This window comes from Phascolarctos cinereus, unplaced genomic scaffold (genome assembly GCF_003287225.1).
Source record: "Phascolarctos cinereus isolate Bilbo 61053 unplaced genomic scaffold, phaCin_HiC Scaffold_726;HRSCAF=1367, whole genome shotgun sequence".
NCBI classification, from domain to species: domain Eukaryota; kingdom Metazoa; phylum Chordata; class Mammalia; order Diprotodontia; family Phascolarctidae; genus Phascolarctos; species Phascolarctos cinereus.
Window position 1 is genome coordinate 396511420 of NW_027556098.1, and position 12760 is coordinate 396524179.

The 12760-nt window shown below is 45.0% G+C and overlaps 1 protein-coding gene across 1 annotated transcript in view; it reads left to right on the forward strand.

Moving 5' to 3' along the window:
- The window catches only part of NPHP4 (nephrocystin 4), a 170957-nt gene that overhangs the window by 59718 nt on the left and 98479 nt on the right, over positions 1–12760 (forward strand). The window contains 2 exon segments of the mRNA XM_078145734.1: positions 1085–1266; positions 2037–2163. Of these exon segments, the coding sequence (XP_078001860.1) occupies positions 1085–1266; positions 2037–2163 (309 nt within the window).

A 12760-nucleotide genomic window follows, 5' to 3' on the forward strand; every position in this document is an offset into this window, starting at 1 on the left:
GATCCTTACACCAACCCTGGGAGGTAGGTGCTGTCATTATCCCCATTTTACAGATGAGTAACTGTGTTGTGGTGGTGGTGGTGGTGGTTATTGTTGTTGTTGCTAAGTTGTTTCAGTCTGGTCCGACTCTTCATGATCCCATTTGGGGTTTTCTTGGCAGAGATACTGGAGTGGTTTGCCATTTCCTTCTCCAGCTCATTTTACAGATGAGGAAACTGAGGCAAGCAGGGTTAAGTGACTTGCCCAGGGTCACACAGCTAGCGTCTAAGGCCAGATTTGAACTCAGGAAGATGAGTCTTCTTCACTCCAGGCCTGGCACTCTATGCACTGTGGTGCCACTTAGCTGGCCTAAGGAAACAGAGGCCCAGGACAATTAAGTGACTTGTCCAAGGTCACACAGGTAGTAAGCCCCATAGGTCCTCTGACCCCAGAGCCAGCACTTTTCCCAATAAATGCTTGTTGATTCATTGCCTCTTTTGTGTAGAAGACTCACTGTAAGCTTTTCCTCTACTTGAGAGCTGTCTGTTCAGTCTTGAAAATGTGGAATGAGAGTTTGTCCAGCCAGGCATTTCAGAGACCAGCAAAGTGGTGAGAGCAGCTAAGCAGTGCAGTGGATAGAGCACCAGGCCTGGAGCCAGGAAGCCCTGAGTTCAAATTCAGCCAAAGACACTTACTGGTTGTGTGGCCTTGGACGAGTCACTTAACCTTGTTTGCCTTAGTTTCCTCATCTGTAAAATGGAGACAGAAAAGGAAAACCACCCCAGTGTCTTTGCCAAGAAAACCCCAGTTGGGGCCATGGAGAGTCGGACACGACTGAAACAACTCAACAACAAAGAGGTGAGCGTTCGTTAGCCTGTGCTGGAGAACTCGTAATTCTGGGGGTAGGCCGAGGCAGGGCAGCCGGTCGGCCTGTTTTCCTCAGAACCATTTGAACAGTGAAGTGTCACAGAGGAGTCCTTGCCCTCTTCGTGGGGCATTTTTGGCTCAGATCTCAGTTTCCTACATCCCTGTCTCCCCTGGAGGCTCTCCTCGGGAGCTCCTTAGTTTCTTTCGTTCAGCCAAATGGGCTAATTTTCTCCTTCAGGAGAGCAGCACCTCGGAGGGGAAGGCGGTGACGATTCAGGAACGGCGGCTGCATGTAGGGGTGCACAACGGCCTGCTCTTTGTTCAGAAGCCTCAGGTGGTGGTGCTGATGCCCGAGAGTGAGGTGGCCCCGGGGCGCTCTGGAACTCTCAACAGGAAGCCTTCCTTCTCTGCCAACATCAGGTAGTGATGAGCCTGGGGCTGAAATTTACCCTGAGCTGGTTGGCACTGGTGGGGATTGGGGGGGGGAGGTGGGGCAGGGACAAGGAGGGGCTCTTCTCACCCAGCGCTCCCTAGCTAGGGAAATAACATGTCCATGCAGGAAAGAATAAATCAATGGTTTATGGAGAAATAGCGCTTTTGTTTTTGTAAAGAGACTGCTTGCATCTCCTCCCCTGTGTCATACTCTGTGCCTTCCCTCCCCTGTATCCCCCTGCCTGCCTCCCTTCCCCTGTGCCCCCCTCTCTGCCTCCCCTCCCCTCTGCCCCCCTGCCCATTAAGTGGGACTATGAAGAGCCTAGTGTGCCTTCTTCAGCTTCATGAGAGAGAGTGATCAGGTGCCCCCATGTGCCATTGGGCTTGGGGCTGATTGCCTTCTAGGCAAATATTCCTTGGGGCCCAGACCTTTCCTCCTGGGCTCTGAGCTCACTGCTCTGGTCCTCTGCGCTGATGCTTTGCCAGTAGGAGATGAAGTTTGGGTTGTGCCACTTCAGAAGTTACGGATTTCAAAGCTTGCCTTTGGTGCCAAGCAGTACAAGTGTCTTGGCATCTGCTTCCCTAGCAATCTCCATCTCTACCCAGCTCCCACTGCTGCCCCAGGATGCATCTGCCATGCCCCGTCTGATGGTTGTGTGGGTGGGGTTTTGCATTTCTCTGGTAGGGGACAGGGTTCTGGAAAAGACAAAAACATCTCTTGGGAGCCATTGCTCTAACGTGCTGCCTTTCTCATCCAGTTCTAGACGTCAGGCCCTGGTCTTGAGAAGCCGAATTCGCCTGACAGAAATGGTCAATAGCCCGGCATTCGCAGTTATCTTCCAGCTGGAGTATGTGTTTAATGCTCCTTCAGGAGTGGAAGTGAAGGTAAGAGTGAGCAAAACTCCCCACAGATGCCTTCTCAGAATTGTGATTTTAAATGCACACGATGAAATACGCAGGATTCCAAAGAAGGTCAATTATATTGGGATGTAGCTATCAACATATTTTTAAAAACTCAAGTTCATGGAGCCTAGTTAAGAACCCCTGTTTTTTTGTTCATTGCTGAGGATGTGGGCATCTTCAGGGCTGGTTTGTGGGAAGCAGCTTTTTGGAGTAGAAAAAGAATGTGCTTTTGAGTCTGAGGTAACTGGGATGCCTGGGATTTCAGGTCCCCTGGGCCTCAGAATTGTCCTCTGTAAAAGGAGAGGTTGTGTTATACAGCCTCTTTGTGTCCCTTCCACCTCTGAGATCCCAGAGCCTGTAATCCTGGAATGGTTCTAGGAGCCAGGCTTCCTCCCAGGCTTCCTTGCCAACGCATGCTCCCTGCAGCCCAAACAGTTCACAGCCTGGTGACTCACCCTTTGGTGACAGATGTAGAGGGAGAGGGTGTGTCTGTGTGCATGCATGTCATGTGTGCATGTGTGTGTACGTGTGTGTGCATGTGTGTGCGCGTTGTGTGTTTTGCTGGGCATGCCTTGAAGCTTGTCTTTCATTAGCGCAGCTTTTGAGGGTCTAGGCCCCTGTCGCCACGATGGGCCCATAGATGGAGGCAGACTCTAGTCTTCAGGTCAAATAGAGTGGCCTGGGTGCTCTTGAATGCTAGGACTGTTAGCGGCACAGACCACAGCCACAGTGCACAATTCCAGAGAGTGTTTGTTCTTCCTGTCGCATCTGTGTTCTAAACACTCCCCTCGTTCATTCTACTAGGGGTCCTCTCAGCTGGTTACATCAGAGTTTCAGCAGCTGTCGTGTGCCAAGGTAGCATCACTTCCCACCTATTTAGTGACTAGAAAAATGAAGTGAATTACAGAATGCATGAGGTATGGATCAGGCTTCTGTTGTTCAGTTGTTTCTGACTCTTCATGACCCCATTTGGGATTTTCTTGGGGAGAGATACTGGTGTGGTTTGCCATTTCCTTCTCTAGCTCGTTTTAAAGATGAAGGAACTGAGGCAAACAGTGTTAAGTGAATTGCCCAGGGTCACACAGTTAGTGTCTGAGGCCAGATTTGAACTCAGGTCTTCCTGACTCCAGGCCTATCCAGTGCTCTATCCACTGTGCCTCCTAGCTGCCTCCTAATCAGGCTTCAGGACGCTTCATTTTCTTCTTCCAGTAACCTACATGTGTGTTTCTGTCAGAACCAAGGTGAAAGGTTTCTGGGAGACAGGTGGTAGAAACATAACTTTTGTTAATTTGGTAAATTCTTTGTCCTTAACGAAAATCATCAGGCTTGAAAAGTATCTTCTGAGTTAATCTCTGACGCAGCATTACTTATTCTAGGCTTTTTCAGGCTCTTCGTTTGATAGAAGAGGTTTGGAATAGTAAAGAGGGGCTCGCTTTGGGCTTTGGAAAAAGAGATCAGGCACTCCAGCTCCGACCCCACCCCCCACCCCTTCCTAGTGACCCCTTCAGTGAGGTGTGACTTGACTGCCTCAGAGTACACCTTGGGACTCCAGGATTCACATTCCTAATCAGATGAAAAGAATAAGCATTCCCTCTTAAGTACACAAAACCTGAGAGAGAGGTACTGTTCTCATTCTTCTCATGCAGGAGTTACACTGATTTGAATGAACCACTCTGCCTAGATGCTGCTCCTCCCTAATTGCCACCGGAAATCTGGCTCAAAAGCAAATGTGTGACGTTTTATGTGGTTGCAGAGCAAATGACCCATTGGGGCTGAGTCTGTGGCTTCCTGGAGAACAGAGCCCCCAGGTCCATGGAACAGTCACAGGGGCCAGTGGTTAAGGCACTGGCTCTGCTTCTGAGGCCTGGATTAATGGGTACAGACAGTGAAACTCAGATGTTGCTGACTCGTTAGCTGGCATCTGATGAGACAAAGAGGGTCGGGCCAGTGGCACGGTTTGAGGCCTGGAGCTTTAGTTGGGGATGACAGCATTTGTCCTTTCTAGTTCTATCCTGGCTGTGTACTCATTTACATTTAGATAATGTCTCCTTAAGAATATTTATTAAAATTTACTCCCCATTATAAAGTTTCTATACAGAAAGTGATCCATTTTACTTGGTCCTTTATTTCTTTTTAATCCCTGTTGAAATGCTTAACTCAACGGCAAGTGGTTTGGACACGCATCGCTGCCCTCATGATGTTTGGGAATCAGCCTGCCCAATAGTTCATATATTTTCTTTGACGTCATGGTTTTATCTTCACATAGAGTTTTGGACTGAGCTTAACTGTCATAAAATGGACTTTCTCCAGCATAATCCAGAGAGAAACGATGCCAATGTTTGAAGTTATTGTCCACACAAATTACTAGCTTTGTGGAACAATGAAAATATGTTAAGTGTTCCGTTATTGGAGCTTGTGTGAAGACTGAAGGCAGAGCCAGGGTGAGCAGGCTCAGATGCAGGACAAAGACATCAGCAAACACCATTTGCCAGACTGGCTTGGCTTCATTGTCTAATCGGCTCCTGGGAGGGACAGTGAGGAAGAGAAGATTAGATTCTTACTGTGTGACATGCACTGTGCTGAGCTTGGGGTAGACAGATTAAAAACAAAAACAGTCCCTGCCCTCTACAAGCTTACATCTTTTGGAGGGAGACAATGCATAAGTAAATAGGTGCATGCATATTAGAGACAGAGTCCTTGGAAGCCAGGGCTGGAGTGGAAGGAGGAAGCAGTTGAGGGGCCTCGGAATGGCCTATTGCACGAGGTGGTGTGTGAGCTGAGTCTCAGAGGAAGTCACAGGGTCTAAGAGGTGAAGGCAAGAAGGGAGAATATTGCAGGCATAAGGACTGGCCAGTACCGAAGCCTGGAGAGGGGAGATGGGGCTTCAAGTCTGAATAACAGCAAGTGAGTCCACTGTGGCTGGATGATAGAGTGTATGAAAAGGGAATAATGTGTAAGGAGGCCGTGAAGATAGGAAGGGCCTATTTCTGTTTGCTCCTAGAGGTAATAAGGAAGTCCTGGAGCATTTTGAGTCACAGAGGAGTGGTGGTGGCAACATAGCAGCCAGAAGGAGGGGAAGAACTGGAATTGGTAAAGACTTGCAGCAGGGACTCCAATAAGGAAGCTGTTGGAAAGAAGAAAGGAAGGAAACATTAAGCACGTACTATGTGCTGGGCCCCATTAAGTGCTTTACAGAGATTGTCTCAGTCGATCCTTTTATCAGCCTTATGAGGTAGGTTCTATTGTTATCCCAACGTTGTGGTTGAGGAAGCTGAGGCAGACAAAGTCACACAGCTAGTACTTGTCTGAGGCCACATTTGAACTCAGGTCACCTGACTCCAGGCTCAGTACTCTGTCCCCCACCTAGCTACCTCAAATAGTAGTTCAGGCCAGAGGCGATAGGCCAAAACTAAGGTGGTAGTTCTGCGAGTAGAGGACAGGGGATATATGTGAGAGATGTGGAGAAAGGATTTACAAGATTTACTGATCAGTTGGCCATGATGAATGGAGGATGACACCAAGGTTTGTGGGGGAAAGATAAATTCTCTTTTGGACATACTGGATTTCAGATACCTGGGGACATCCAGTTGGGGATACAGAGTGGAGGTTAAGAGAGACTAGGGCTGGATATATACACTTGGGAGTCATCTGTGCACAAAGGATAATGGAACCCATGGGAGCTGATGATATCACCCAGTGAGGTCGTGTAAAGGGGAAGAAGAAAAGGATCCAGGACAGTGAGGGAGACATCGATCGCCTAACTTGGATGACGACCCAGTAAAGGAGACTGAGGAGGAGAACATGCAATAGCCTCCGTGATGTCAGCTGAGGAAATTTGAAGGTATTCTGTAGGACTATAGATTTAGAATTAGAAGATACCTTTGAGATCATATTATTCAACCCCTTCATTTTGTAGATGAGGAAACTGAGGCCTGAGGGGAAGTAATTTGTCTAAGACCACAATGAGGCAGCAAGTGGTAGAGGTAAGATCTGAACCTAGGTCCTCAGACCCCAAATCCAGCATTTTTGCACTGCATCAAACCACCTTGCAAGTCTCATTCCCTGACTTTTTCACGTAGTGACATTCCAGTCTTCTGGAGCTTCTTAGAGTTTTGCTACCAAAGACTTTTAAAAATGAGTCACTGCATCTGCCTACATAAACTAATGGGACAAGATCATCTTTGAGATTCCCTGAGCAGAGACCATCTCTTTACTGTAAACTGTTGGTGCTGGACGTTGGGTTTCTTCTGGGTGGAATCCAACTGCCCTTGCCCTCCCTGCCTGAGCCCCACGTTAACAACCCGACAGAGACATGTACTCTATGTTGCAGATTAAAAAAAAAAAAGAGTTGGTCAGTACTGTTTGAGTTTCCTGAGGTTTGGGGACTTTTCCATTAATATTCATTTTTTAAGAATTACTCATATAATTTGTTTTTACCCTACCTTCGTTTCAGAAGGTCCCTCCTCTGAGTTAGCTATCCCTTGTAACAACAAAGAAAAAGTATGAAAACTGAGCTGTTCAGCAAAATGAACCAGCATGTCCATGGAATCTGACAGTATATGTTGTGTGCCCCCAGTTCCCCATCTCTGTAAAGGAGAGAGGGAGGTAGATTGTCTTGGTGCCCAGGCTCCGTTTTGACTCTGAAACCCAACCCCAAGGGTTGAGCCTGGAAGTGAGGGAGCAGACAAACGGTAGACCTGGTTGCCAACTAAATTTGATTTTAAAGGAACTCCTAAAGATGCCTTGTCAAACCTCGGGGTGTATATGTATGTAAAAGTGTGGAACAGTGTTTTAACAAATATATGTATAAGTGTTTGTATGTATGTATAGACATAAGAGTTAATCCTTAACCTTTGTGTGTTTAACTTTTGTGACTTCAGACATTTGTATGATTTCATTAGTAACCTCATTTTCACTTTCATGTTGGTAACCACACACATTCAAGGCTATGCACAGTAGAGAAAAAAAAAGAAAGGTGCGATGCATGTAACTGTGTGGAGGGACTGGTGTCCTACTAGGCACTTCACTGGTCTTGTTCACCCTCCCTTTGTAGAGTGAAGAATTAGTTCCCTATGCATATTTTCATTGATTGCCTTTAAAATTCAAGTTTTGTGTTGTAATTATTCCCGGACAGCATAGTGCAAGTCCTTTGGGCTCTAAGCCCATGCGTGCAAAGTCAGTGCTATGGCTTGGTGAGAAAATAAAGATGCTAGATAACTTTCATGCCAGAACGTCTGTATCTGCTGTCAACTGTGATATTGGTGTTAATGAGTCAACAGTACTAGTACAGTGCCCTTGCCTTGCCATCGGATACAGCCGAAGGTAAGATTCAGGTTAAAAAAAGGTTTTGTTTTAAGAATTTTATTTACTATATGGTATTTATGGTACTGTAGATTTTATGTATTATGAAAAGTAAATATTATCTGAAATCAATTTTTTTTATTGAAATGTTAGCACAAAAAGTCACAGAACTCTAGGGAATTACTAGCAAGAAAAAATGTTTTGCAAGTTACCAATTTTATTTTGTGTACTGCATTTTATGGGTTATTTCATGGTTACTGTATTAGGAAAAATGCGTATTATTATAATTAATGTTTTGTTATAAAGAATTGTATGCAGAAAAGTTCCTTTTCAGCAATTTCTAGCAAAAGATTACAGTTTTGGGAGGTTGCAGAAACCTAACCTATTTCCCTAGGTTCAGTGTATCAACATTTGTGTTTTTGCATTTTACATGATTTTCTAGGAATATTACCCCTGAGTTGAGGATTAATTGTATGTATTTTGTGGAGGAAGCCTACCATGGTGGATGGAGTACTGGACTCTGAGTCAGGAAGACCGACTTTCAAAACCCCTCTCTGACCATAGCTGTCAGAGCACAGGCAGATCACCTCACCACTCATAGATGAGATGCCTGCTGGCATGGATTTGAATATCCAGAGACCCAGGGACTTCCCCACACTGATAAATTTCTATGTCTGTTGGGTATTTGTATATTTTTCCAATTGGTATTAACACAATTGAATTAGTACAGCAGACAAACCCAAACAAAGTCACAAGCATACTCCTCTAAGTTGGAAGTCATGGTTATGCAGGGTATCCCAAATGCCTTAATGTAGTTTTTAGCTTTAATACTTAAAATTGCATTAAAATATTTGAGCCACCCCATATTCAGTTCTTTGGGTAACATTAGTTACACTGTGTCACACTCAGCATCTTAGTGCAAGAATAGATTATTATTTTTCACAAGGAAACTACTTAACCATCTTACTTATTACAGTAAAAAACAACAATGATCTTGCCCAGCCCTTTCTTATTACTCCTGTCCAAAAGAAAATGGCTTCTCCATTGCTGAACAGGGTCCCAGAAGGTAGTAGCTTCAGTGTAGGATGTCTGGAATTCCTTCTGCTCCATTAATTGTACAAGTCCTCCGTTAAATATGGGGATGACTTTCCTTTTTTATTTTTCCCAATCTGTTTTGAAGATAGTCATTGTAAGACTCCTCTTTAATAATTGATCAGACCCCTAATCCTTCTCGCTGTTGGAATCACAGAGCCATGTTGGCAGACTTGGAAGGAAGCATTCAGGCCACCTGGCTTTTCTCTTTGATGTTACAGATGAGGAGGCAGAGCCAAGGGGGTAAAGTGACATCTCTAGTGTCACACTGCTAGTAAGCGGCAAAATGAGACTGAAATGTAGGTTTCCCCCTTGTGTGGGAGTGACGATGGGCAAGTCCTGTCAACTCTGAGCCTCATTTCTTGGGTGGGGGTGGGGCGGGGCTGGGTCTCATTGAGAGTGCTTTTGTGAGGAAAATGCTTTGTAAGTTGTGAAGTGTTCTAGAAATGTGTGCTGTTAATGTTATGTCATCATCGTCGTCATCAAGTTTCGTGCTTATTTAGTGAATGAGCACTTTTCGTAAGGTTAGTTATGAGTTATTTTTAATGATCATCTTCTCTTTCCCCTTAGCCAATAAATATGATCCTGTCCCCCGTAGTCTAACATCACGCTCTTGACCCTGACGTCTCTTCAAATTCTTGTCCTCTTTCTTTCTTTTATCGTCAAACTCCTACAAAGCGTGGCCCACGCTTGTTAACTGTGCTTGCTCACCACCGATCTGTGAAAAATACCCCCCCCACACACTGTATTGGTTCCTTTTGTCTTTATGTCGGTCATTTCAGTCCTTCCCCTTCGCCCTGGTGACAGACAAGATGGCTACCAGAAACCGCCCAATGCACAGACTGCTTCTGACCTTGCACACAGGAGGAGGGGCGTGTGGGGCTCACTGCCTCGTCTTCACGTTTATTTCTCGTAGTCCTCGCGTCAGTTGCTCTGTTCTCTTGGTTCTAAGCCTTTGGGTCTGTACTGGTTCGTAGGCATCTTCCTAGAGAGTAGGAGTTACTCAGGGTCGAGGGGAAGCTCCTTGAAAACCAAGCCTGGTTTGTTTTTGTCTTTGGCATTCTCCACAACCAATTCGGTGTCTAGTAGGTGCTTAATAAATGCTTGTTGAATAGGAGAGCCTGCTCTTGGTCTTATTGTTACTAAATGAGTCAATCTATTGCCATTGCTTCTTGCTTCTTACTAGGCAGCACTTTCTGTGTCAGAGGCTCTCTCAGAACCCTGGCTTGGAAAATGAACCGGCAGACACAGGATTGTGGCTGATGTGTTCCTTTCAGCAGGGCATAGTTTTGAACAATAACACACCAGCTAAATTAGGAGGTTTGTTTTATACACAGGAATCTGGCTCAGATTGGCAAGTCTAGACCAGAGAATTCTTGCAGTTGTGATTCAGGCAGCCAAAGGAGGAGAGATATTAGGGAGAAGGAAAGATATTCAGTGAACACTGTACAGACCAGCCTGGGGACTTCAGGGTTTTTGAGCCCAGACTGATCCATGAAGGCATGGTAGGAAATCCAGGTGGAGCCCAATAGGGATTGCTCAGGGGAAGTCTGGTTAGTAGTTTGGCCATTAGAGGAGGATGGTAGCATGAATTATATGGAAATCTAGGAAGATAGGTAGTTGATATTTGGGAGTCAGAGAATTATCTTAGCAAATGGGTGGTTGGCAATAAGGAGGTCTGAGTGTAGGGAGCAGGACCTAGCAAAAAGGGCTGGCATACTGGCTAGGGCTTCAGTTTTTGGGAGGACTGGGGAGAAAAAGTCAACTCTAGGCCTAGAGAAATTATAGGATGGAGTAGGTTACCAAGAAGGGATTTAGGCACAGGTAAATGCCTCGGAATGTAGCATAGGGTGTGGGAGATTGAGTAGAACCTGATTGGTCACAAAGGAATAGTCAAGAGAGATCCTTGGGAACCAAAAGGAAGGGTGATTTGATTCTTTGCCACCAGAGGGGCTCTTTGCCTGAGGCCTGAGCTTGAGCCAGCCCTGCAGGTGGGGGTGACATGGCCTCACCTGCAGGGACACAAGGGTAGGAAATCAGGTTATTCACTCATTACAGAGAGGTCTGAATTGACCCCAGCGGGTGAACTCTGAAGAGACAGCAGGATTCACAGAACTCTTGATGGGGCTGCGAAAGCTTCAGTTCACAAAGAGGCCATCAGGAAATGTCTCTTTATGGAACATGGAGCATATTTCTCAACTTAGTAACTGTTCACTTCAGATGCTGAATATTTTATTATTAAACTAATCTCCGTCTTACAAAAAGCTCTCCTTTGCTTGAAGTGCTATAAAACCTTTGGCCAGGATGAAGAATTATACATGGTTATATAACTTCCTTCACAATCATACCCTGGCCCCTTGCACTCCTCATTTATGTGTTTAAAAATAATTACTTTGCTCAATAGGATGAAGGGCAAATATTGCCCATCAAATTATTAAAGTGCTTTTAAATGACACCACTTAGAACATGGCCCAAATGGGCTTATTAAATCACTTTAATTATGTGTTGTTAACTTTATCCACCATGTATGTTTATGGAGGAATTTAGCCTGCAGCAGCGACCAAGTGCTCTATCAGTTTAATTTGGAGACGGTCTTAACGAGAAATTGATCTACATTATGGAAAATGTTACTCCTTCAGACTAATTTTGGGTTCCTTACACTTTACTTGAAAATGTGAATTTGCTTTTCATTGTGATTCAGTTCAATTCAACAAGCACTTACTAAGTGTCTAATACGTTTCTGGCGCTGTGCTGGGCACTGGGGTAGATCCCAAGACAAAAATGAAACTGACCCTGCCCTCAAGGAACTTATGTTCTCCTGGAGATGGGACAACATATGCACAAATAACTGTGCAGTGTGGACAAAGCAAATCCCAAGTCATTCTGAGTTGGTGGCTGGGCTTGGAAGGGGGAAGGAGCTGGGATGGGCCCCTTATGGGAAGGAGCACATGAGCTGAGCTTTGAAGGGAGCTGGGGTTGGCAAGAGTCGGAGGTGAGGAGGGAAGATATTCCTGGCCTGGGCACAGCCTGAGCAGGGACACAGAGGAGGGAAAGGGAGTGTTGTATGCTGGGGGAAAGAAAGAACATGAAGTCCATTAGAAGGAAGAATGGGAGAGTTATTACGAAATAGAGATCAGAGCCAACAGAGGAGTTTGTATTGAATCCTAGAGGCTGGGAGCCTCCAAATCTTTCTGAGAAGAGGAATGACATGGTTAGACATGTTGTTGGTGTTCAATCATGTTTGACTCTCCATGACCTCATTTGGGGTTTTCTTGGCAAAGATACTGGAGTGGTTTGCCATTCTTTTTTTCTTCAGCTCATTTTACAGATGAGGAAACTGAGGCAAACAGCATTAAGTGAGTTGCCTAGGGTTACACAGGTATTAAGTGTCTGAGGCCAGATTTGAACAGGTAAGACTTCCTGGTTCCCAGCTCAGTGCTCTATCCGGTGCGCCACCTAGCTGCACCAGTTAGAACTGTACTATGTGAATATAGATTTGGCAGTTGTACGGGTGGTAGATTAGAGAGGGGAAGAGATCTGAGGCAAGGAGGCCAATTAGAAGGTGGTTGTGGTACTTCAGTTTAGAGGCGATGAGGGGCTGAACTAGAATGTTGTTTGTATGAATGTTGCATTTTTAAGTCTTTTTTTATCATGTTCTTTTTAAAATTAATTTATTTTTAGTTTTCAATGTTCACTTTCATAAGATTTTGAGTTCTAAATTTCCCCCCTCCCTCCTCTCCCCTTTCTCCAAGACAGCATGCAATATGGTATAGGCTGTACATGTACAGTCATCTTAAACATATTTCCCCATTAGTCATGTTGTGAGAGAAGAATCAGAGCAAAAGGGAAAAACCATAAGAAAGAAACCCCCCCCAAAAAACAACAACAAAAAAAGAGAAAATAGTATGCTTCGACCTGCATTCAGACTCCGTAGTTCTTTCTCTGGATGTGGATAGCATTTTCCATCATGAGTCTTTTGGAATTGTCTTGGATCATTGCATTGCTGAGAAGAGTTAAGTCTAACAAAGTTGGTCATCGCACAACATTGCTGTTACTGTGTACAGTGTTCTTCTGGTTCTGCTCACTTCACTCAGCATCAGTTCATGCAAGTCTTTCCAGGTTTTTCTGAAATCCGCCTGCTCACCATTTCTTATGAAACAATAGTATTCCATTATCTTCATATACT